The 27,360-nt window shown below is 40.7% G+C and overlaps 1 protein-coding gene across 1 annotated transcript in view; it reads right to left on the bottom strand.

Annotated features, from left to right (window-relative positions):
* The window catches only part of cpne9 (copine family member IX), a 737,722-nt gene that overhangs the window by 271,584 nt on the left and 438,778 nt on the right, over positions 1-27,360 (bottom strand). The window contains exon 8 of the mRNA XM_028824197.2: positions 9,326-9,389. Within this exon, the coding sequence (XP_028680030.1) occupies positions 9,326-9,389 (64 nt within the window). The remainder of the gene's footprint in view (positions 1-9,325; positions 9,390-27,360) is intronic.

Below are 27,360 nucleotides of genomic sequence, written 5' to 3'. Positions count from 1 at the left end.
AGGCCACAACCCCTTTTCAGCATGTCTGAACTGGTGACCATCTTGCAGTCAGTGTCACTCAGGCAGTGTGGTGTAGTGGTTAAGACTTTAGACTTCAAACCCTGAGCTTATGGGTTCAGATCCCGCTACTGACACTGTGTTACTGTGAGCCAGTCACATGACCTGCCTGTGCTCCAATGGGAAAACCACAAGAAAGGTAACCAATTGTATCATAAATGTTGCAAGTCGCCTTGGATAAAGGCGTCAGCCAAATAAGTAAATGTAAATACTCAGGTACACCGCAGCTCAGTGTCTCCTGCACTGGAATAACTGGGTTTAATAAAATTATGTTTTTAATTTCAGCAAAATTGTGAAATTGATCAGCACTCTTCAATGATTAATCTTTCATGCCTTTCAATGTTATTACAACTGCGTAACATAAGAATACACTAAATGTTAGAGAGTAGAATATGTGCCTAAAATGCTGAATAATTTATTTGTACCCGGGGGTTCTCTGTGATTACTTGCTGGAGGAATAAAATAGGAGAAGCAATACAAAAAGGATGAGTAATGACATTGCAAAATAAGAACTAAAATGCAAGAAATATTAATAATTGCATTGACTAATTTTGTATGCTTTGTTAAAATATGTATGCTTCACTTCCCCTAAAACAATTTGTGCTCAATTGCAGTTGTTAAATGATTTACTTTAGGTCATAGCCAAGTATCCGTTACTTCACACGCAGTGGATGGGAGCTGTTGAGAAATTACCATGCGGCTCTGAATGAAGAGGCTGCTCATTGTTCAGAGGCGATCACCTGCAAATCCCAAAGTGGCCAGCTGTCTCATTAATAAATGTCTGTGATGTTGATTTCTGGGTTGGGTGATTTTTAACTAAGTACATTATATCTGGAACACATGGGATGATCCATCTTTGTAAGCAGTTACTTGGCTCCATGTTCACACAGTCTTCAATCCTTTGATCAAAAATGACAGCTCTGTGAGAACGGGGTGTTGCCATGTGTCAGCACTCCACAGGCAATGGGAGACTTAGACTGGAATCTCAACTGGACCCCAAATGATGAAGTTAAATGGAAACACATTGTCACAATGGCAGGCTTGAAAGAAAACAAATGTTTTAACCTCCAATCTTTGAATCATATGGTACCATTTGCAGAAAACTTTATTATTATCATAATTAAAATGACAAATTCTATTTCAGTCTATCAATTAAGCTCTCAGTCACACTTACGTAATGCCTAAGATGTTAGTCTACATCCCATAAAGTGGTCAGTCAAAAAATATATATACAAGGTTGTCCGGAAAGTATCCAGCCATGTAATGTGAAAAATAGATAAATTTATTGAAGACGATACAAGGAACATTGTACATAGGGCAATGACACCTCTGTCCCCTTTAAAATAGACACCAGGGGACCTTGCACAGTTCCAAACACTCCACAAACTCCTTGGTTGGAATCGCCATCAGCTGCCTCGTCATATTTTCCTGAATCTCATCGACAGTCTGAAATCTCTTCCCTTTCAAAGGTGATTTTAGTTTTGGGAAAAGCAAAAAGTCGCAGGGTGCCAAATCTGGGCTTTAGGGGGGCTGAGTCACCTGGATGATTTGATGTTTCGCCACTCATTACATCGTCCCTGAAAGCCTTCTGAATCATCCGAATAGTTTCCGCGGACGAATGTTCAAGCTTAACGCAAAATCTCATGCAGATTCATTGCTTTACTGACTTAGTCATTTTGAATACGATGGCCACACAGTGTACATGCTCACTCAATGGCGTCTAGTGCCCCCGCTGACTAGTCCAGTGAAGTCGCCATTGTTCATACATGCGCATTCCAGTCCACTCTCCTTGGCTGCCAGGTTATATCGATGTCGCCCAAACCATTCCCGTTCGATTAACAATGGCTGGACTTTTTCCAGACAGATCATGTATATTCAGTGGCTTTAAAAAGTATTTACTCCTTTGGGAGTTGTCACATTTTATTGTTATACAACATTGAACCACAATGGATTTAATTTGTCTGTTTTGACAACTGATCAACAGAAAAGGCTAACTAATGTCAAAGTGAAAACAGATCTCTGCAAAGTGTTTATAAATTAATTACATATACACAATAACTGATCACAGAAGTATTCACAAATTCAAGTCAGTATTCCGTAGATGCGTAGCCATGACAGTCTTTAGTCTGTGCCTGCAGGTTTTTGTCTATCAGTTTTCCACATTTGGACATTCTTCCTTGCAACGCTGATTGTGAGTGAGCAGCCTTTTTCAAGTCCTTTCATACAGTAGGCTCTCAGTTGAATTGAAATCTGGACTCTGTCTCCAGGACAGCAACATTGTGAACTTCAAGCCATTCCTGTGTAGTTTTGGCTTTATGCTTTGGTCGTTGTCTTTGTGGAAGACCAATCTTCTCCCAAGGTGCAGGTTTCTTGCGCTCCACATCAGAATTTCCTCCAAGATTTTCCTGTATTTTGCAACATTCGTTTTACTCTCCACCCTCACAAGACTTTCAGAGTGTGGGATGGTGTGTTTTTGATAATGTGCAATGTTCAAATACCATGTTTACTCTGATGGCCAAAAAACTCAATTTTGGTCTCATCAGACCATAGAACCTTCTTTTAGCTGACTTAAGAGTCTCCCATGTGTGTTAAAGGTCCCTGCGGTGGTGTGCTGGGGAGGCAGCATAAAGAAGAGGGACGCCTCACGCCTGAACAAACTGGTGAGGAAGGCAGGCTCTATTGTAGGCATGGAGCTGGACAGTTTGACACCCGTGGCGGAGTGACAGGCGCTGAGCAGGCTCCTATCAATCATGGAGAATCCACTGCATCCACTGAACAGTGTCATCTTCAGACAGAGGAGCAGCTTCAGCGACAGACAACTGTCACTGTCCTGCTCCACTGACAGACTGAGAAGATCGTTCCTCCCCCACACTATGCGACTCTTCAATTCCACCCTGGGGGGAGGGGGGGGGGGGTTAACATTATTCAAAGATATTGTCTGTCTGTATACCAGCATTGTTATCACTCTTTAATTTAATATTGTTCTTTATCAGTATGCTGCTAATGGAGAATGTGAATTTCTCCTTGGGATTAATAAAGTATCTATCTATCTATCTATCTATCTATCTATCTATCTATCTATCTATCTATCTATCTATCTATCTATCTATCTATCTATCTATCTATCTATCTATCTATCTATCTATCTATCTATCTATCTATCTAAATGAAACTTCAGGCATGGCGGAGATGTCATATGCTTTCTTTTTGTCAATTTTCTACGATGCTGCGACTGGTGAAGTACCCGGCAGTAGCTGCTGTATGGACACTCTCTCCAATCTCGACCACTGTAGCTTGTATTGGCGTCTCAGCATCGCAGTTTTTTTCATGGTTGTTGCCATTCTATGATTTGCTATTGGTACCTCATGACTGCCAGACATTCTGATTGAGACATCAGAGGCATACTGGTATTTAAAATGGTGCCATATTTGTGGATAGTCTTGAGACCTTTTGAAGGGTATTTTTGAACTTCATTTCCTGGTCCAGCACAATATCGTATTCAGTCCTCAGTGCAGTCTTCATGGCAGATGGCAACCATGCTGAGTAGTTCAAATACATGGCAAATGATTCACAAATATTTTTGTTTACTTGTTTGAATTGATTTGTTCCTTTATACAAAAAAAAACCAAACAGAAAAAAGCATAATGTGCAACCAAATCACAGACAGTGAAAGGGATGCAAGTTGAACCCAGAACTCTGGAACTGTGACCACAGCACGATCTGTCTAACAATAATCAGTGTTTCCCACACAGAGAAAATTTATCAATAGGCTGCTGCTGCAAACTTTGCTGCCGCTGCTTTAATATTATGTACATTAATAATCATTTTTCACTCTGCACTTAATGCTTTTCAAAATTCATGCCATGAAAACTGTGCATGGAGAAGGCCATTTGTATTCATTTAATTTATTAGAGCTTTTGTACAGTTGCACTTTAAACATAATGCTCACTGCCTACTTTGGGTCTTTTAACGGACCACTTAAAATCAATTTAATACCCTATGCTTTTTAAATATATCTATTATCTCTATATAGTCTTGTATGATTTTTCATTACATAGCTGTCGACTAGATGACCAAGTTTCTTTGTGATTCTCCAGCACTGATAAATTGGTCAGGCTGTTTATTTAGTATTATGCAGACCCCCAAACCAAGTGATTTGCTCAATTAAATATCATGAATGTCTTTTGAATAACGAGAGAGGACTGAAGTCTTTGTACACAACCTTCAAACACATTTGGATCTTTTTATATTTTCCAAAGCAACCTTGCTCCATTATAGGATTGCGTCTGTGCAAGCAGTAATAGGTCAGCCGAATGACAACATACTGTATATATAAAACTAAAAAAAAACCAACAAAATATATATCTATTGTCACACACGTGCATATGGGAGGCAGCTGAATGGACCAAAAGAAGGTAACTCCACGCCAGGCCAGGGGGTGGCAAGGGTGCACAAAACCTTCCTCTTTTATCTCTGTAGAAATGACACAGGAAATTCTGCCTGATTCAGACCCAATGACGTCACTTCCAGTTCCAGCCCCAAGAACATCACTTCCGGTTCCGGTCCTCAATGACATCACTTCCACCTCCCTGCCTTAAATACAAGAAAACTTCCTCTGTAACTTCAGTTCTGTTTTGGACTCAACTCTGTACACATCTGCACAACTTATTAAGCCTTTCTGCAGCCAGGCTTCAAGTATACGGGTGGCTGCCCCAAACCTTTTTTCTCTCTGACGAGGCTATTAGTTTCACACTATAAATATAACAAAACATATATATATCAACAAAATTTAAATCAACATTTTTTTTACTTTATGCTTGTTGCAGGAGATTGAACGACATCATAGCTTTGTGTTCAGGTAGTAACTCAACCGAAACTTTGTCATAGCATGTGGATTCACGCAGGCTGTTCACAAACTATTATCATACAACATGCAAATACAATTTTACAGCAGTCAGTTTGGGGAGCATGCACTGGTACTGTGCGTTGTCGCACCCACCGCACGACGAAACAGCTCGGGATCCCGACTGACACCTCTATCTGCTGCAGTGTTACTTTGGGCGTCCCCTTGGTCTGGTCCTGCCACTTGGGTTCTCAGCAATGAGGAGCCTGCGAGCCGGATCACCCTCAGAGAATAAGGGAATAACACCACATGGCTGTAGTGCCGTAACAATGTAGGTAATGTGCCTCATTCAGGTCTCTGTGAGCAACCGCTCAAACCAGTGGCACCCAAGGATTCTCTGAAGAGACACAGTGCCAAGGGAGTCCAGTCTTCGTCTCAGGTCACTGGATAGCGTCCATGTCTCGCAACCATATAGCAAGATAGGAAGCACCAGGACTCTGAAGACTTGGACCTTCATCCTTTTGCAAAGATATTGGGAGTGTACTGCGTATTTTTTTAAACAAAATCCTGCTGCAACTTTAGTTCATTGTTTCACCTTAACATTGCTCCCAAAACACCCATTAAAATGTCAGGGATGCACTTATTATACATGACATGTGTTTGTAACAAGAAAGAAGAAAAGACAGCACTCAGCTGCACAGAATGAATGTGTTTAGAATATGCAGCTGCATTTAGCCCTGTTACTCAGTTTTTGTGTGTCATCACAGTGACATTTTAATCTTTAGTCAGAGAAACTATTTTTTGTGTGCGTATTGTTATTTATTATATGTCACTGATTTATTTTATTTAATTGACATTTATTATTATTGTTAAATGTTTAAAATGTAGTCAAGTTCAATTTTCATTAGAACATAACAAATCTGACAAATGAAAGAAGCCATTCCGTCTATCAAATTCGTTCGGTTAGCTAATAGCTAAGTTGTGCCAGTATCTCATACAGACTCTTCTTGAAGGTTGTCTTCAACTCCGTGGCTTGGTAGTCTGTTGTAGATTCCCACAACTCTTTGCATAAGGAAATGCTTCCTGGCTTCAGTCCTAAATACACCTCCCCTTCATTTCCTCCTCAGGGGTTCACAAGTACTGTGATTTACTGTTTAATTGAGATAATTCTGCTGGATCTCCTTTGAAATTTTTGAAGACTTGGATCAGGTCTCCACGTCAACTCCTCTGCTCGAGACTGCACGGGTTTACTTCTGCGAGTCTCTCACAGTATGACCTCTCCTGCAGTCCTGGGATGCTCCTGGTTGTTCTCCTCTGCACAGCTTCAAGTGCTGCTATGTCTTTCTTGTAACACAAGAAAGTTCTCTTCGTGTGTGCAGTTCTCTTCGGTGAGCAGAACTGCACACACGACTGCAGATGTTGTCTCACTAGTGCATTATATAGTTTGAGCATAACATTCCTCGATTTATGTTCAAATTTCTCAAAAATAACATTTTTTTGCCTTTTTAATCTCTTTTGCACATTGCTTAGATGATGAGAAAAGCTATGTCAGCATAACTCTCAAAATCCTGTTCAGAGGTTACTTCCTGTAGGATGGCATCTCCATTCTTGTATTTATAATTGACATTCCTGTTGCCCACATGCAGAACTTTTCTACATTAAACAGTATCACACGTGCAATTGGGAGGCAGCTAGAGGGCCTAAATAATAGTAGTACCATGCCAGACCAGGGGGTGGCGAGCTGCACTAACTTTCTCTTTCCGTTGTCTGCAGACTATTCATGGGAAATCCCACTAGGATTAATGATGACGTCACTTCTGGTACCAGTGCCGTGGATGATGTCACTTCTGGCCCTGAACACCTCACTTTCCGGTTTCTGGGGCACTATGGATGATGACACTTCCGGTCCGGAAGACAACACTTCCGGTTCTGGTGCCATGGCTGACACCACTTCCGGTTCAGGGCTAGATGATGTCACTTCCCGTTGCGGCCTTTAAAGCCGCCATGTTCTCAAACTAAAGTCAGTTGTGTTTTGGATTTCAACCTGAACACAACTCAAAAAAATTTACCCACTTGCAGCCAGGGCATATTATGTGGGTGGCTGCCCCAAACCTTCGATTTCTCTTGACTATCTTTGTTACAACAGCATTTTCCAAATTTTTGCCTAGTTCTAAAGCTTGAAATGTTTTTGCTGCCTCCTCAGTATCTGCTGTCCCTTCATTTTTAGTATTATCTGACAATTTCACAAGTTTAATTAAATTACTTTTTTTGCCTAATTAACACTATGCAAAATGCTAATAATCATCATAACGTCTACATTAAGTAATTGATTAAAAAATGTTTATGAACACTTCTGTAAAGATGATCACCAAGATGAAATGATATGTTAGATTTCTGTGGGAAAAACTACTACTACTAGTAATAATAGTACAAATAACATGTTTGGCAGTTGTTTTTATATAAGACAACTTGTAAGATAATGGCGTATGACAACAGTCTATAAACTTTTTTGAATGATTTTTGCATCGGCAGATCAATCACTGAGGCTCATCCAGAGAGTAAAGGGAAACAATTGAATGAGCATCCTTGTAGTTTATTGTCCATGAACATTTGAATATAAACACAGCATAACTCTCCAATTGACGTAATCCACTTCAGAGTGGTGTAGTAGGCCGAATTAAAAGTATACAGTTCGGTCCATAAATATTTGGACAGAGACAACGTTTTTCTAATTTTGGTTCTGTACATTACCACAATGAATTTTAAATGAAACAACTCAGATGCAGTTGAAGTGCAGACTTTCAGCTTTAATTCAGTGGGGTGAACAAAACGATTGCATAAAAATGTGAGGCAACTAAAGCATTTTTTTAACACAATCCCTTCATTTCAGGGGCTCAAAAGTAATTGGACAATTGACTCAAAGGCTATTTCATGGGCAGGTGTGGACAAGTCCGTCGTTATGTCATTATCAGTTAAGCAGATAAAAGGCCTGGAGTTGATTTGAGGTGTGGTGCTTGCATGTGGAAGATTTTGCTGTGAACAGACAACATGCGGTCAAAGGAGCTCTCCATGCAGGTGAAAGAAGCCATCCTTAAGCTGCAAAAACAGAAAAAACCCATCCGAGAAATTGCTACAATATTACGAGTGGCAAAATCTACAGTTTGGTACATCCTGAGAAAGAAAGCAAGCACTGGTGAACTCAGCAACGCAAAAAGACCTGGACATCCACGGAAGACAACAGTGGTGGATGATCGCAGAATCATTTCCATGGTGAAGAGAAACCCCTTCACAACAGCCAACCAAGTGGACAACACTCTCCAGGGGGTAGGCGTATCGATATCCAAGTCTACCATGAAGAGAAGACTGCATGAAAGTAAATGCAGAGGGGGCACTGCAAGGTGCAAGCCACTCATAAGCCTCAAGAATAGAAAGGCTAGATTGGACTTTGCTAAAGAACATCTAAAAAAGCCAACACAGTTCTGGAAAAACATTCTTTGGACAGACGAAACCAAGATCAACCTCTACCAGAATGATGGCAAGACAAAAGTATGAAGAAGGCGTGGAACAGCTCATTATCCAAAGCATACCACATCATCTGTAAAACACGGTGGAGGCAGTGTGATGGCTTGGGCATGCATGGCTGCCAGTGGCACTGGGACACTCGTGTTTATTGATGATGTGACACAGGACAGAAGCAGCCGAATGAATTCTGAGGTGTTCAGAGACATACTGTCTGCTCAAATCCAGCTAAATGCAGTCAAATTGATTGGGCGGCGTTTCATGATACAGATGGACAATGACCCAAAACATACAGCCAAAGCAACCCAGGACTTTATTAAAGCAAAGAAGTGGAAAATTCTTGAATGGCCAAGTCAGTCACCTGATCTTAACCCAATTGAGCAGGCATTTCACTTGTTGAAGACTAAACTTCAGACAGAAAGGCCCACAAACAAACAGCAACTGAAAGCCGCTGCAGTAAAGGCCTGGCAGAGCATTAAAAAGGAGGAAACCCAGCATCTGGTGATGTCCAGGAGTTCAAGACTTCAGGCTGTCATTGCCAGCAAAGGGTTTTCAACCAAGTATTAGAAATGAACATTTTATTTCCAGTTATTTAATTTGTCCAATTACTTTTGAGCCCCTGAAATGAAGGGATTGTGTTAAAAATGCTTTAGTTGCCTCACATTTTTATGCAATCGTTTTGTTCACCCCACTGAATTAAAGCTGAAAGTCTGCACTTCAACTGCATCTGAGTTGTTTCATTTAAAATTCATTGTGGTAATGTACAGAACCAAAATTAGAAAAAAGGTGTCTCTGTCCAAATATTTATGGACCTAACTGTACATGAAAATTTACAGTATCAGAAGTTAGCCACACTGAGAGCAATCAGCAAGTGGAGAATGAAGTTCTCATAAAGCTTATACTGACCCGACAGTTGCTCAACTCCTCTGCAGATAAGATAATGGTCCCGCATTTCTTCCCTGGAATCCCACTGGAAAAAATAAAGTTAGGAATTAGAAGCGGAGACACCCAGCCATTCATCACAACAGATACAGAATACACTCCCTTGCTAGTCGCTCACCATCACCCAGGGAAGATGACAGATTTAGGCCTGCAGCCAGCGCTCCAAGCTGCAGAAGCAATTACAAGCTACCTCTTCTAACCTTGCAGACGGAGGGCAACATTTTCACACCTTGTTAAGGCAAAGATGACAAGGTGTGAAAAGCTGGATTGCTGTAGTAATCCTGGCTGCCTTATGGGTTCTGTGTTTTAATTTGCAGACTTCATTTGAATTGCAAAGTAAAAAAAAAAAAGACAAATAGATGGCAAGCGCACTTGGCATGATGGAGGTGAGAAGTTGAAAATATACGGCCGGGTTTTTGTAAACTGCCAGCTAATCGAGCCAGATTTATCAGTCAGACTTTTCTTTTTAAGACACAAGGTCACAATCTTCACCAGCATGACAGCACCATTTTTTTTTTTTTTTTCCAAAGCTGCCCATTCACCTTCCCATCTGAAAAACTTTTCATTTTCTATCAGGTGTCCTTGGGAAGTGGGTTTGCTGGACTGAGGGGTGATGGAAAGCAGCTCATCCCTCAGGGGTCAGGAATGCTTTTAGTCCGTGGACTCATGATAGTCATGGTGTACATTTGGTGAAACAATTAATAGGCACTACGAATCAACGTTCATTTTATATAGCAAACACCAAATCTAAATCCATCCTTTACATGCTATGCTGCCACTATTAACATTTCTTATTTTAATTAGATTGCTTAATTAGCTAAGTGAAATGTTCAGGGGCGTTGAATCCACAGCCCTCTAATTTATAGTCCAACCAGCATCACAATGTCTGCTTAAACAGGTCCAATGATAAACAAAAATGTCATCTCCCTTAGCCCCTTCTACTTCAGTTTACTCCTTTATAGTGCCCTTTTTTGGGGGCGTTCACCAAACATACGAAAAAATAGCAGCACTCAGTGCCACTTGATTTTCAAAGGCCAGCACGAACACACAGCAAGTTGATCATAAATTGAACAATTCAGAAGATGCGGGTGTAATATCAATACAATATATGTGATATTGACCAAGTTAATTTCATCCATGTAATCATGCACCATTTCATGAAATGGCTTCCCAGTTATTAGAATCTCCACTCTATAATGCAACCTTTATTTTTATCACAAGCTCACCTCTCCGATGTGTATCATTTGTAAGGACAAATTGCTATCCTTAGGCTTTGAAAATGTCAGGTTTAGATGGTGCAGTAGTATGAGCTCTGCTCTACTTGCGTTCTTTTCCCTTTTTCGCCAAAATATCAATTTCGGTGGTAGAGAGAAAACCACATCATTCACTACCAAGTAGTTTCTCATACACCGCAAATTAAAAAGACACTCTTTTATGATTCAATCATTCCTGAATCGCGCATCAAGAAAATGAGCTCAGAGTGCTCATAACAACACAGGACGTAGCGATCTGCTGATCAAATAAAGGCCAGAAACAGATATTGAATAATAATTTAGCTACTTGATAGAACGGGAGAAAGTCTCCACAAATTCACCGATATCACAAGGCACTGATTTATTTAACACTTTTGTATTAATTATTGTTGACTATGGATGTCAGGAGTATAATCACTAGAGGGCAAAAATGTTCAGGTTTTTCCACTTCAGTTTATTCTCTACCTGACTTCTGATTGTTCTTAAAATGAATTACCATTTACTCTGAGAAAACGTAAAGATTAGAGTCTCACCTCTGAAGATTTTTAATACCTGAAATTTGATGCTGGGAGAAGGCGGTGAAAAGACAGTTCTAACACCATATATGAATGAATTAAAGATGACATTTCAGAGTTATTGAAATATTTTCTGGTAAAACAAAGAAAATATCTGACTCAGACTATCTATCTGAGATTGCTAGAGACAACTGCAGAATCTTTATGAGCCTACCAGAGGATCGATTGATCTATCTATCTATCTATCTATCTATCTATCTATCTATCTATCTATCTATCTATCTATCTATCTATCTATCTATCTATCTATCTATCTATCTATCTATCTATCTATCTATTGTGAGAATAGACACTGTATAGCGCCCGACCCGGCACAGACTTACTCAGAGGCACGTGTAAAACACAAAAGACTTTTATTTTCTTCAGCTGGAGGGCACGTCTTCCCCGTAATCCCTCCAGCCACAACACTATCCCAAAAGCACTTAAATCACACAACACAGTCCTTTTCCTCCTGGCACCACCACTCCTCCCGTCAAGCTTCGCCCTCCACCTCCCGATTCTGGTTCCTGAGTGGTGGTTGCTGGCCCTTTTTATAGCCCACCCGGTCCAATCACCTATTTTTGATTGCACTTCTGGGTGGGGCTGTAGAGTTGTCCAGGCCAGCTCAGGTACCCATGTAGCACCCCCTGGCAGCCACCCCAGATCCCAACAGGGCTGTGGAGAATATCATCTCCCATGGAGCCCTGCAGGAAACTGAGGCACCATTGTCAGCCAGGGAGGCTGCCACCAAGTGTCCCGGGGGAGGTACTGAGACGCCCATGGTTGCTCCCCCGGAACATATGTAGAAGGGGCTCCCCGGCCGGGAATGGGACCCAGCTGCCCACCAAAATATCTATCTATCTATCTATCTATCTATCTATCTATTATATAATGCCTTTCATATCTATCTATCTATCTGTTATATAGTGCCTTTCATATCTGTCTATCTGTAATATAGTGCCTTTCATTTCTATCTATCTATCTATCTATCTATCTATCTATCTATCTATCTATCTATCTATCTATCATATAATGCCTTTCATATCTATCTATCTATCTGTTATATAGTGCCTTTCATATCTGTCTATCTGTAATATAGTGCCTTTCATTTCTATCTATCTATCTATCTATCTATCTATCTATCTATCTATCTATCTATCTATCTATCTATCTATCTATCTATCTATCTATCTATCTGTTATATAGTGCCTTTCATTTCCATCTATCTGTTATATAATGCCTTTCATATCTATCTATCTATCTGTTATATAGTGCCCTTCATTTCCAACTATGTTATATAATGCCTTTCATATCTATCTATCTGTTATATATTGCCTTTCATATCTATCTATCTATCTATCTATCTATCTATCTATCTATCTATCTATCTATCTATCTATCTATCTATCTATCTATCTATCTATCTATCTATCTATCTATCTATCTATCTATCTATCTATCTATCTATCTATCTATCTATCTATCTATCTATCTATCACCTGGCTGTTACTCCAAAGTGAATTAGAGATGTTTTTTCAGTGTACTTGATACATTAAATCCAAATACTCATACATTTGTCTTATTAATCTCCTTTCTCCAGTACAAAGTAATGTACAGTAAGCCTCATCCCATGCCTCTTTCACCTGTGTGGAAAATGCATTTCAAAGAGGTATGGAAATCTGTAATTGACTGTATTAAAAGCAGAATTTCATGAATCTGATTTTGCCACTCCATCTTTTGATGTAAGAAGGTTCTTTACACATTATTTTGCAGAAGTCTTTGTACTTTCTGTTTTGCCGTCATTCTTGATATGTAAGGAAATATTCAATGAAATGTTTTAATTTCATCATCTGTGCATTTTGTAAACGAGATATAGGGCCAAGGGGACAATGACAACAGTGGCTACGAGGTAAGCGTTACCTTTAGACAGAACACCAGTCCTTTGCTGAGCTCAGTGCTCCAAGCACACCAAATGACTGGCAGTGGCCCACTGTAGAGTCACCAGTCAATCTTGGTGCATGTGTTTGGATGGTGGGTGAGGTTGGAGTCCCCAGAGAAAGCTCCGTCCAGTCACTAATAGGCAGTGGTGTATGAAATAGCGTTCCCAATTGTCAGAAATGTCATTTCAAAGTATAATATATAATGGTGACTTTCATTTTTTTCTGTATCTCTTTTACAGTGGCCAGTGTCATAATGCTCTTTCAGACTCTGGCACAATGAAGAATACTTAGTAGCAGTACCGGTAACAATAGTAGTTGTAATTTTATAAGGCCCCTTTCTGACATGCGCTTTAGGCAGTACGCAGTATAGCAAGACATGGTTGATCTTTATTTGAATGCCTTCATCTCCCACTATGGAAGTTGATTCAGTTATGCTTCAAAGAAGAAGTCTCACTTTTAACATTAAGCTCCTACCAATCCATCTTAAACTTCAAAGCTGCTCTGCTTTTTAAATTGGGCCCATATACCAGTGGGAAAAATGGGATTTCATTAATGTGTGAATTTTCAAACGAATAGAATTAAGCTGACGAAGATGACTTAAGCTGTTTGTTCAAAGTAAAACAAGTAACTCGGTTTAAGTCCTTAGAGATTCTAACAAAATATATTTTCAAACACCTGTGCTGCAGTGAGGGTGGGTTTGATATTGTCCTGAATGTCATTGTGTTACTTTGAAGAGTATTCCTATTGTGACCAGTAGGGGGAGTTGTAGCACCCCAGACACAACCTCACCAACACAAGTCCCGGTTTAAGTAAAACAAGGTTTATTAACTCAAATACCTTATGGCAAAAGTGACATATACACAAGCGCTTCTCTCTTTTAACTTTTCTTTCCACTCCTCCAGGCGAGCATTGTCCTCTTCCTCCAACTCTCTTTTATCTTGAGCCCAGGAGTCCTTCTGGTGTTAGGACATAGCCTGTTGGAAGCACTTCCTCAGATTGTGCTGAAGGGTGACCTTCCAAAAGAGCAACGACCCTAAGCACAAACACAGGAATGGCTTAGGGACAACTCTGTTAACATCCTCGAGTTTTCCCAGTTGGTGTCTCTCTCTCAAGCGGTTCTGATTTGGGGAGCGCTGAATGCGACAGCGCAAGTGCAAAAATCACACACCACCTTCTGGGGACATCTGGCTGTAGAGGGGCAGATCGTTCTTAGCATTTCATGGGTGGGATTCAGTTGCCCTCACTGGGCATCTGCTCAGGACTACAGAAAATACTGTTAGCGTCAGCACCCCCTCTTGTCTCTGAGTGGTATTGCATATCTTGGCTAAGCCCAGAAGGTGATCCTTAGACGCCCATGCATGATAAAATACATGAAGCTTTAAGAAAAACATTTGTCACTATAGTATATTATTAGTCTTTCCCTTTTGGGTAGTAATTTAAATTCACTGTCACTTTCTGGATTTACAAATAGGCAATGAAATCTTTATATATAATCTTCATTTGGATCTTGATCTTTGTTTGTCCGCGAATTCCACGCATGCGTAGACCACCTTCCAGTTTAGTACGTTGTTGTTACTCACGGATGTCAACAATGTGCCGGAATAACGAAAGGGGTGGTGGACAGTGTTACGCTGGTTAGAGAATGAGGCCTGGTTACAGAATGAGATTGCCGAAGATAAAAGGTACGTGCCTACGTAACATATGAATGAAAGAAAGATAGTGGCTAAAATGAATGACAACGTAACAGCACGTTCCGGAAATTATTATTGTTACGTTGTAGCCAGCGAGTGCTGCGCGTCTCACAGTTGTTCCCCGGCTTGCTCACATGTCAGTAAACTGATCCCTATTTATGCTTTAAAGAGCCTGGATACCTATTTGTCCCCCTTTTATAACCATTGCTCCGTGTATATTGCCTTACTCTTTGGATTGCCACAAAGCAACCTGCGAGATTGGAGAAAGGTTGAGAAGAGATCGTGAGAGGAAACGACAGCGTCGTGAAAACGAGACGGACTGTGAACGGAGACAAGCAGAAATGCTCCTCCACCACCACATAATTACTATTTGGACAGTGATTCCGAGTAGGCCATTCCTATCGAATCAATGTCCAAGGGTTTTGTTTTGTAATTTTGTTTCCCTTATAAAAAATCATAATGCTGTGCGACGAAGGGCCCAGTTCACGACTGGCAGCCGCGTTTAAACAGGGAGCCCTTCACAGACAACTTTAACACGCACAACGTAGTTGGGCGCACATGGCTAGTTCCTTATAATCTTGTGTTTGGACTGTTAAACCTGGCCTGTCCTAAACTACCTGCACCAGCAATCTTTAACTTAATCAGTCCTAAACTTACACCTTCTATTGTTATCAGAGACCCTTTGCTTCAGATTCACCCTGCCCTCCCTAGTAATCCTGTCCTTGCCTGGTATAAATAGTGTGCCCATACACCCCTCACTATCCACACCTTAAAACGTCATTTCTGCTCTTAAACCAGCCTATCCAGTGTGGTGCCTGGTGCCGAGAGGGCGACCGCCCTGGTTGCTTTGGGGACCATGGGTACAGAGCTTGGAAGCTCTACCCTGTAGGGGCCCGTGGTCACCACCAGGGGGTGCCCCAATGCCTTGGGGAACCTGGACCCCAGCACTTCCGCCACACCCGGAAGTGCTGGGTGGAAGATTGCCGGGGAGCACCTGGAGCACATCCGGGTGCGTATAAAAGGGGCCGCCTCCCTTCAGACAGAGACAAGAGTCGGGTGGAAGTAGGACGATGTCGGAGGAGGACAAGGAGGCGGCCTGAAGAGAAAGGCATTGTGTTGTGTGGCCAGGACTTTGGGGACTGTGGGGTTTGTGAGCACTGTAAAAATGGAAAATAAACGTGTGTTGGGTGACATGAATGTGTCTTCCTGTCTGTGTCTGGGCCAACTACCACACCAGCTAAGCAATCCTAAAAATTCTTCCTTGTTATTTATGAATCAGCATATACTCCTGTATTCCTCACTGCCCTTTTGTTTGTATATACTCTCATATTTCTATTAACTTTTTAAATTAAAAGGATCACTCAAAATTCCCCCAACTGAAAAATAAAACACGATAAAAAATGGCCTCTGTGAATCACACAATAATGTTGCAATTTACTGCAATACAGGCTAATTTGTTGCTCTGGTATATGTAAGAACTTTAATAACGTCAAGTGTTATTCAGATGCTTTAAAAAATAACCAAAAAAATCAATGCATGTTATTCTCCAGCTGTCAAGAGAGCAGGCCTTGAAAATTCCAAGCAATTGATTTCCCAATTTATAACCTATCACTTTATTCTGAGAAAAGGCAGAAGCTGTTTTTGTTTGTAGAAATATATAATTTTTTTTTTCCAACAAACACCAAGTGGACTTTGGTAAGTAATGAACTTGAAACAAACAATTGCACAGGCTTTCAATTTTTTTTACCTGTCATATTATTGATACCACTGAACAGTAAAGACCACCTCAAATCCTGCTCGGTCTACAGATGCCGTAAGCACTGTTTGCATTTACCAGTGGGCTCAATTCTCTTTGACATTCAGTATTTTGTGCTGGCTTTCTAAATGCTGACTGAGTGCTGAACTCTTAAAGCATCTATGGAGAACGTGTTCCAGAGACACCTCTATGGGAACTGAAAATAAATTCATTTAGGCAGCAGAGCGCATCACGGGCAAGAGTCCTCCGTGCCATTGAAGACATTTACCTCCATTGGTGCTTGCGTAAGACAAGCAGCATCATAAAGGACCACAGCCATCCATCACACCAGCTGTTCTCCTTGTTACTGTCTGGCAGACGATACAGGAGTCTGGCTGCTCAGACTGCAAGACTTAAGAACAGTTTTTACCACCAGGCCATTCGACTCCTCAACAGCAACACCTGAACACTTACATACACTTACATTACACCTACATTGCACTACTCACACACAAACTGTACCTGCACACACTCGGAATACTGACTGGAACATGCATCTGTACTTTATGGAATATGCATCTGTACTTATAAAACATTATCTGTGCAATAACTGTCATTTGTACTTGCTGCTCATTCAACTCATATTGTTCTATAACTTCTTTTAAAACGTACACATTTTATTTAATATGGCTAGTCTATTTTTAACTCGTAATTTTTTTAAATTATTTTTTAGCTTTATTGGATCTAGGCTGAGTGACTTGTTTTTCTCGTCATACACATTTCATTGTATGTTGACCCTGTGTTAACCTATATACTGTATGACAAATAAACCTAAACCTAAACCTAAGCCTCGGCAATAAAGTGTCCAGTTGTGTCTTTTACAAGTGACTTGGGCTCAGGACCGTCTTAACATATGGGCACAATGGGCACTGGCCGGTTGCCCCAGGAGCATAAGGACCCACAATGTTTCAGATGCCTCAGTATGTTTCCTTTTTGCTATCAAAACAGGGACCCCAGCGCACTACTCTGCCCAGGGGCCTATGATGCTGTTAAGAGTAGGACTGGTGTGGCGTAGTGGTTAGTGCTGCTGCCTCACAGCTCCAGGGGCCTCATGTATAAACAGTGCATACGCACAGAAATGTTGCGTACGAACGTTTCCACGCTCAAATCGCGATGTATAAAACCTAAACTTGGCGTAAAGCCACACACATTTCCACGGTACCTCATACCCTGGCGTACGCAATTTCTCCGCTCGGTTTTGCAGACTTGCAGAACAGTGCTACTGTTCCTGTGTGGTCACCCTTTCTTTCTTAGATCCACATTCTGGACGCGGCTTTATAAATACACTGAAACTAACTGCATATTGTTTATTAGTGTAACGCATCTGATTGTAATTAACCTGCAGCAATATAATGGTCCAGGGAATATCCATAGTATTCCAAATACCATAACTGCTTTAGCATTGTTACACTCACTGCATCTTCTTCTTCTTTCAGCTGCTCCCATTAAGGGTTGCCACAGCAGATCATCTTTTTCCATATTACTCTCACTGCATCACTCGGAGTATTTATATCACTGTATCTGAGTGGGGAATCACAGCAGCAGCTGATTGGAAAGAGAATTATCGGTATACAGCATGAAGCAGACGCTGCCTCAGCCACGGCAAAACGCTTCAGAGACCTTCCTGTATGGACTTCGCGGTTTAGAAAACGTTTCATCCCAAGAACTATAAACGCACTCAATCAGTCCATCAAGTGCTCCTTGTAGAACTGTTTGTACTTATAAGTACAATCACCTCACTGTAAACTTACACTACAGTTATAGTATTGCACAACCTGCGCCACTTTATAAAGCGCATATTTACATATGATGATGATATCATTTTTAAGATGAAATGCAGCAAAATAAGTTGATTATATTATACAGATAAAACTTTAACTTCATTTAAATAATCTGTATTGTTAATAATTAAACATGTGAGGACACTGTGCCGTAGCGCTAGTTAGTTCAGGGATTGTTCCTGCATTGCGTTGTATTCTTGCTGGTGCTGACGAATGTAATGGATTCTGTGTCCTGTCAGAGAAAAAGAAAGCCCGTTTAAGAAGCAGGTAGTGACTCACACACACAGAGCACATAGAAGATCAAATACAGAACAAAGCATTTAACGTGCTACTTTAGTTACAATGAGATTTGAGAAACTAGTAAATTAAACGATTTTAAGATGAAATTTATGATGTTCTACTTTAATGGCAAAATAAACTACGTGATTAAAGTGGAAATTTCGAGATTAAAGTTGACATTTCGTGCTTTTTTCCCACTGTGTGCCTATTTTTTTTTGTCTGTACCCTAATAAGCTTTCATATGACACTCAGACGGTCCGGTACGAGTCGCCTTTTCACGGCGACTTTGATATGTGATTTCTTTTTTATTTTGGGCACTGTGCGACTTTGTGAACTTGAGCATTCGAGTTTCTCTCGATCAACTTTCTTTTGTTGTTTATACCACTGTTTAAACCAACAAATAGTACATTTTTCCTTTGCCTCCACTTGGTTTTCGCTGAAATTCTTATATTTTCCCCCGTGCTTTTCCCATTGTCTTTTCACATAAGACTATTTATATTGATTTGCATATTCAAAGAGGCGTAATTCTGGGAGGAGTTGGGGCGGGACAGAAGGCGCGTGCACATGCGTTACTTTTCACGTTGATTGGGATATATGTAGCGGAAGAACGTGGCAGTTTGCGTACGTACAGATTCCTGCATCTGGATTTTTCTGTGCATACGCACATTCCGGCTTTTGTGCTTACGCCATGTTATAGTGTGAGTTCTACGCACGGCGTTATACATGAGGCCCCAGGTGACTTGCCTGCACGCTGTCTGTGTGAAGTCTGCATGCTTTCCCTGTGTTGACGTGGTGTTCAGATTTTCCTCCCATACCCCGAAGAGGTGTGTTTTACGTTAATTGGTGACTCTAAACTTGTGATGGTGTATGTGTGTGTGAATGTGCCCTGCAGTGGACCAGCATTCTCTCTTCAGGTTGGCTCCTGAATTGCATCTAGTGTTGCTGGAATTGGGCAGATTACAAAATGGAAGGATGCATGAGTAGCATTTATGTCAAATTCTGTCTGTAGTATTTTTGTATTCAGTGCTTTATTAATTCAATGGCTGGTTTTGGTAAGCATTATTGAAGGTGTTAAATTTAAATAATTGTCATGTTTACTGCTTCTTCCATAGCAGGACAAAGTCTTCATTTTCATGCAAATATCAAGAACTGATTTGGCATGGCACACACATTTGGGGGATAATCCTCATGCCCATCACTGTTAAATTATCACTAATCTGAGCAACATGGCAGAATGCTGCCGACATAATAACAGGACACCATTCACTCGATCAAGCTTGTTAGATTTATTAATCTACCAGTAACGGCGCACTGCATGATAACGTGCAGTAAATCCACTTGACTTGAGCATTCCTAGTTTTCATCCTCTTTCTCTGTACATTTAGCATTTGTTTGCTCAGAGGTTGATGTGCTTACTGCTTCCTGAGCAGCTCTTCTTTTCCCCACCCTAGCGGCCCGCTTCTTCTTTTCTTTCATCAGCATCTTTTTGCGTTAAAACTGATTAAGTCGGTGTTTGTGTTGCAATTACTTAGTATGTTTTCCTTAATTTTTCACTTAAGCTGGCACTAAGACTTCAATCTGCCTCAAGAATGATTTAAGATATGAAGAGTTAGGGGAAGTGCTGGCTGCTACCGAGAGTTGATTCTACAATAAAATAAAATAAAAGAAGAATAACCTTGGAGGTCAATCATCACCTCAAAAGCAGATAGTAGACGTCACGTAGTATGTGTGTACCAAATTTCAGCTCAATAGGTTAAATGGTTTGCAAGCTACAGGTGATTTAAAATCCTGGACAGACAAATGGACAGCCACGGTAGCATATTATATAAGAAGATTAGTTTGTTAATCAGCCCCCTTAAAGCTATCTCCTTCAACTGTATGACTACGTAGTTTTTCCAGATTCCCATGACGTTAGTTCTTTGTGATTTATCTGTCAAGTGCACTCCATGATGATGTGCATAATTGGTATTCTGTGTGATTCCCAATATAAAGAACTCAATGTGATCACTTGAGTGTTCTCCTTGTCATCATATGAGTTTCTTCCTGGTAGTAGAGTTTCCAAGTCTATCCCAGTTTCCCCTCTAAACTGGCCCAGTATGCACTGTGTGGTAGATGGTCGGGGCCCTTGCCCAGCTGGGATGTTTCTACAATGGAAGGACCAGAGAAGAGAACGTGCTCAGGGCATTATCTCCCCCAGAACGCTAGAGGGCACCCCCACTGGGTTGCTGTGACACCATGGACTCCCACAGGGCTTCATGGGAGTTGGAGTTTGGTACAGCCCTGTTAAGTCCCATGGGTGCACCAGGGAGTGCTGTAGGAAATGCGGTGCCCTTTATTGCACCCAGAAGTGCTGTCAGAAGGAGACTACGGGACACCTGGAGCACTTCCAGGTGCTCTGTAAAAGGAGCCGCCTCACTCCATTTGGGGAGACAGAGACAAAGCTTGCCAGGAGGAGTTGAAGTGGAAGGAGGGAGAGAGAGAGAAAGAAAGAGAGAAGGTAGGGTCAAACTGCTGTATTTGTTGTATCATTGGTACTTGCTGTACTGCACTGCGTTAATGGGAAACAATTTGGGAAGCGTTTCCCAAAGAAAAAAAAAAAACGTGTATGGAGCTGAGCGCCCCCTGCAGGCCACACCTGTCATGGACTGGCACCTTGCCTAGGCTTGCTTCCTGTCTTGAACCCTATGCTACCATGAAAGGTAATGACTATCATTCTTATAATTAAATAAGCAAGGTTAGAAAAATTGGGGTGGGATGTATAAGGGAAAAGCTTACTGTATGAGTTTTGTAAAGTGCCTCAGGTTGTGCCTGCCTGATCAATAAAGACATTTTGTAACATCTGTACAGAGCACAAGTTACCAAGGGAACAATGAGATAATGACAAATTAATCTCCTCGGCGTAAACTCCAAGTGTGACTCAGGCTCACAATTCTATGTCATAATGGTTAAGCCTGAGTCAGGCCCGGACTGACATGTAATGATCTGCTTTACAGTTCTAAGCCTGAATAATTTTTGGCACAATATCCTGCTGTCATCCAGTGGATAAAATAACATTATGCTGCAAAAAAAAATACAAAAAAAAAGAGTATTTCTATGTGTTTTGCCACTTAATTTTCATGAATGACCTAAACTAAAACACATAAACGAGAAGCTATAAAGCCAGTTTTAGAACAAACTGAAAGTGAACCATTAGTTGAATCAAGCGATCGTGATGACGATGTGAATTGGACATCAGATGTTGACACAAACAGTGAAACTGATGCATACGACGTTGTACAACCAAACTGCCGTGATATGCCTGGTGAATTTTGTTGACTGAAGGTTCACCATGGTACAAGTAGGTGCTGTACTATCTCAAAGACTGGAGACAGTACTTTAAATGAGAGAGGACCAAGTGAAAAGTCTTGTGACAATTTTGATAATGGGAGGTGGGAACAATTTTTTCAGCCAGAACCAAAACTAAACCCAGGAATTAAAGTCAAAGAGAATGAAGCAAAAGTCAAAAAATGGGAATCAAAGAAATCTTTCATCAGAATCAAAATGTTATCAAAAACAAGAGCCACGAAATAATCAAAAAAGAAAGACTTTGGAAAGCAATTAAAGGGTTTATCTGTCAAATTTGGATAAAACATGGCAGCTTGGGTTGACCTTAAAGTCCTTGACCTAATGAGGTCAGGGGTCATAGTCTCTGAGAACACGCCCCCAGCATCTGCAGGACTCATAATAGTAACAGGATCCACAAAATGGTGGAGTTTTAGAAGAAAGACAACATGGCATCATGGAAAGTATAAATAATTATTACAATTTGTTAAAGTCCATGAAACACAAAAGCAAACCCTAAATTTGGAATCTCTAAGCATCTGAGTGTGAAACTTCTATAATCAATATAAATTAGCAAGTGCTATGACTAGGAGTCCCAAATTGCACAACTCCCAAAAGCACATCCAAAAACCCCCACCAGAGAGGGAAATCCCATCAAAAACCTCAGCTAGACACAAAACAACAACAGCAACATTTATTTATTTGGCACATTTTCATACAAATGGTGTAGCTCAAAGTGCTTTATAAGATGAAAAAGAAAAGTTTACATGAAACAAAAATAAGAAAAATAAGATTAAGTAATACTAAGTAACAAAGAATAAAGTAAGGTTAGATGGCCAGGAGGACAGAGGAAAAAAAACCCAGATGTGTTGGAGAAAAAAAAAAAAATCTGCAGGGGTTCTGAGGCCACGAGACCATCCAGTCCCCACTGGGCAATCTACCCGACATAAATGATCTTAATCAGTCCTTATGGTTTTCAGGCTTCCTGTGGAAGAACTTGATGATGATGGTCATGTGGACCTCTGGCCTTCAATCCATCACTGTAAGGACAGCACGGTGCCCTGATCAGGCCACCACAGAAAAACGGAAAATGAACAGAACAGAATAGTAGGAATTAGTAAGGATTGTGGAGCCATTATAAAAATTATAATTCAATGCATGTATAGCTTAACAGGGACACACTAAAGTGTATCTATGACAAAGCCATGTTAAAGTAGTGGGTTTTTAGCAGTTTTTAAAATGTCTTCTATCAGTAAGCTATTCCAGATTTTAGGTGCATAACAGCAGAAGGCTGCTGTTATGGAGAAGCATGAATGGAAAAGCTGTTGGTCCAGATGACATACCTGTGGAAGCATGGAGGTGTTTAGGAGAGATGGCAGTGGAGTTTTTAACCTGATTGTTTAATGCAATCTTGAAAAGAGAGAGGATGCCTGAGGAGTGGAGAAGAAGTGTACTGGTACCAATTTTTAAGAATAAGGTGGATGTGCAGAACTGTAGTAACTACTGGGGGATAAAATTGATGAGCCACAGCATGAAGTTATGGGAAAGAGTAGTGGAAGCTAGGTTAAGAAGTGAGGTGATGATTAGTGAGCAGCAGTATGGTTTCATGCTAAGAAAGAGTACCACAGATGCTATGTTTGTTCTGAGGATGTTGATGGAGAAGTTTAGAGAAGGCCAGAAAGACTTGAATTGCCTCTTTGTGGACCTGGAGAAAGCATATGACAGGGTGCCTCGAGAGGAGTTGTGGTATTGTGTGAGTAAGTCGGGAGTGGCAGAGAAGTATGTAAGAGTTGTAAAGGATATGTACGAGGGAAGTGTGATCATGGTGAGGTCTGCAGTAGGAGTGACAGAAGCATTCAAGGTGGAGGTGGGATTACATCAGGGATCGGCTCTGAGCCCTTTCTTATTTGCAATGGTGATGGACAGGTTGACGGACGCGATTAGACAGGAGTCCCCGTGCACTGTGATGTTTGCTGATGACATTGTAAACTATAGCGATAGTAGGGAGCAGGTTGAGGAGACCCTGGAGAGGTGGAGATATGCTCTAGAGAGGTCAAAATACATGTGTGTAAATGAGAGGGAGGTCAATGGAAAGGTGAGGATGCAAGGAGTAGAGTTGGTGAAGGTGGATGAGTTTAAATACTTGGGATCAACAGTACAGAGTAATGGGGATTGTGGAAGAGAGGTGAAAAAGAGAGTGCAGGCAGAGTGGAATGGGTAGAGAAGAGTGTCAGGAGTGATTTGTGACACACGGATATCAGCAAGAGTGAAAGGGAAGGTCTATAGGACAGTAGTGAGACAGGCTATGTTACAGTATATGGGTTGGAGACGGTGGCACTGACCAGAAAGCAGGAGACAGAGCTGGAGGTGGCAGAGTTAAAGATGCTAAGATTTGCATTGGGTGTGACGAGGATGGTCAAGATTAGAAATGAGGACATTAGAGGGTCAGCTAAGTTTGGATGGTTTAGAGGCAAAGTCAGAGAGGAGAGATTGCATTGGTTTGGACATGTGCAGAGCAGAGATGCTGAGTATATTGGGAGAAGGGTGCTAAGGATAGAGCTGCCAGGGAAGGGAAAAAGAGGAAGGCCTAAGCGAAGGTTTATGGATGTGGTGAGAGAGGACATGCAGGTGATGGGTGTAACAGGACAAGAGGCAGAGGACAGAAAGGTATGGAAGAAGATGATCCGCTATGGTGACCCATAACGGAAGCAGCCGAAAGAAGAAGAAGAACAGCAGAAGGCCTCCTCAGCGCTTCTTTTAAGTTTAGCTCTTGGAATTATAAGCAGACACTCATTTGAAGATCTAAGGTTGCGATCTGGAGTGTAAGATGATAGCCATTCTAAAATATAAGATGGATCGAGATTATTTAAGGCTTTGTAAACAATGAGCAGTATTTTAAAGTCAATTCTAAATGTAGTGACATCAAAACTGGAAAGATGTGCCTAAAAAGGGCCTTGTAGAATCTTTATAAAATAAAAAGATTTATTCTTCAAAAATAAAAGTTCCTCCAAAAAAAATCTCAAGAGTAGTTGAAATGCAGACTGAAATGTCAAAAATCCAGTAACCCCCAAAGCACACTGGCCTCACCACTCCTAAGTGCATTTGAAATTAACTACCAGGAATTATGGAAGGTCCTCCGGATTTATAGGGCGCGACAGCAGTTTCTGGCAGCCTTCCTTCTTGGGGAACCACCCACAAAACACATGGAACATAAAAAAGGCAGCTTACTGTACTCACATTGACAAAATCAAAAATAATGAATGATGCACCTTATCAACATAAATAAAAGAATCAAGCATGAACAAAAGAGACACAAACATGACTCTGAATCCCAGCCAGGGGAGGAACCCTGCCTAAGATATAACAGCAAGAAACTCCACTAGAATCTGGAGAATAGGTTTTTATAAATCAGAGATCATAACAGGTCTGTCAGAAAAAGTTAAAATGATTGTGATTAAGTAGAAAGTCAAGAAAGACAATAGCCCTCAATGCACCCTTCACAATGCAGCAACTGTCGTTTATGTGAGGGGGGATGTGGACGTCACTAAGACTTGAGCTGCAGTAGCTTACAATAACACAACGGGTGTCACTGATTGTGTCGATCAGGCACTGACAATCTACCTACTCATGCTCAAGCAACAGAAAAAATATTATAAGGAAAGTGCATACAAGCTTGCAACATCGGGCTGTGCGTTGGTGACTGTCTCAAAACATGTGACATGAAGGACGTGTACTAAATGTGCATCAGTACAGCAGTGGATACTTGACACGTCTTTCCTACTACATGTATGTGGTATTTACATGTTTCTGTTACATATTTTTTATTCCTGAAAAAAATTCAGCCTTTTTGACTCGTTTTTTTCTGGGGGTAAACCATAACATTAAGGAGGCTACCACTTTTTATTTTGTTCTCCATAACAATTCATATATAAGAAGTCCTACTTAATGAACCAGATATTTGCAAAGACTTTTAATTTGTTTCACTAATGCAGGACTTTTACATAATAGTTAAGAAAGAGGTGTGTTTAAAAACCATGACATTTACCTGTTCTCTGATTGGTGTAAACTGAAGTGCCTCTTGACTGTGTTATGTAAATGAACCCAACTTATTTAAAGCGCTGCTCTGTCAGACTCGTCAGTCTAGCCGCGGTGCACGTAGCAGGCTCCTTTCAGGACTGATGAATTCATCGTTATCTGTGACTCATCACTTCTTTTTATTTACAGAGTATTGTCTCTAACAGATGGTTGAACATAACTGTGCATGATTCGCTTTTTTCAATGTGCACTTATAGTTATCACATTTAATTTTTTTCTCTGCTTATAAAAAATAATCCTTCTAAATGATGTTCCTTTAACTTTACTTTTTTGGATTAGATTAGAGATGAACTTTATCAATCCCAAGGAGAAATTTGGATGCATACAGCAGCAGAAACATAATTAACAAGAATATGTATTCACAGGACAGATAATACAACTAATCTATCAATCAATCAATCGATTGATAAGTAAATAAAAATTATTAATTAACTCTTTGAGGGCTGAATTTTTTTTTTCCAAAAAACACAAGCACACAAAGCAATGATTTCACACATAAATCAACATAAAATACACTGGTCAACAAGCATTTTGCTACTGGGATTCTTTCACCTGTACTTTAACAAATTTCACTTGCCGACTCCAAATCTGAAAGCCGTTTTCATCCAGCACCTCCCATTTTTTAGTTATGATGTTCCAGGTCTTGGACAACTAAGGGTGACTGGACAGTAAAGAGGATGCACTTCAGCATTTAAGAAATAAGTTTGGTCTCGAGAAAAGTGAAGCCAAAGTTAAGGAAGGTGTTTTTGTTGGCCCTGAAATATGTGAACTGATGCTGGACGATGAGTTCAAAAGGAAACTGAAGCCAACTGAATCAGCACCCTCATTCGTGTGGGTTGTCCAGAACTTATTTGACAGTCACAGAACAGAGAATTATACTGAGCTTGTGGAGAATCTGCTGAAAGTATATTAGCTTACGGGAGCCACAATGTCACTGAAGACGCATTTTATACATTCTCATCTCGACTTTTTCCACCAAATCTAAGCGATGTCAGAGATGAGCATGGGGAAAGATTTCATTAAGATATAAAGGTGATGGAAAACTGATATTGACAAAAATTCACTCCGAGCATGATGGGTGACTACTGTTGGTTCTTGCAAAGAGAGACGGATGTGCAGTACAAGTGCAAAAGCGAGTGCCTCCAACATTTTTGGGCATGCTGACCTCACTTTTATATTGAGGTAAATTGACATAAATATACTTTAACGTGTCTCTGGTATCGTCTTCTGGTTTGTTTTCAGAACAAACACATCAAAACAAGTTTGGTGGGACAGAATCCAAACTCCAGA

The sequence above is a fragment of the Erpetoichthys calabaricus genome, chromosome 18 (assembly GCF_900747795.2).
Source record: "Erpetoichthys calabaricus chromosome 18, fErpCal1.3, whole genome shotgun sequence".
Taxonomy (NCBI): domain Eukaryota; kingdom Metazoa; phylum Chordata; class Cladistia; order Polypteriformes; family Polypteridae; genus Erpetoichthys; species Erpetoichthys calabaricus.
Note: the sequence above shows the minus strand (reverse complement) of the source record. Positions and strands in the feature narration are given on the sequence as shown.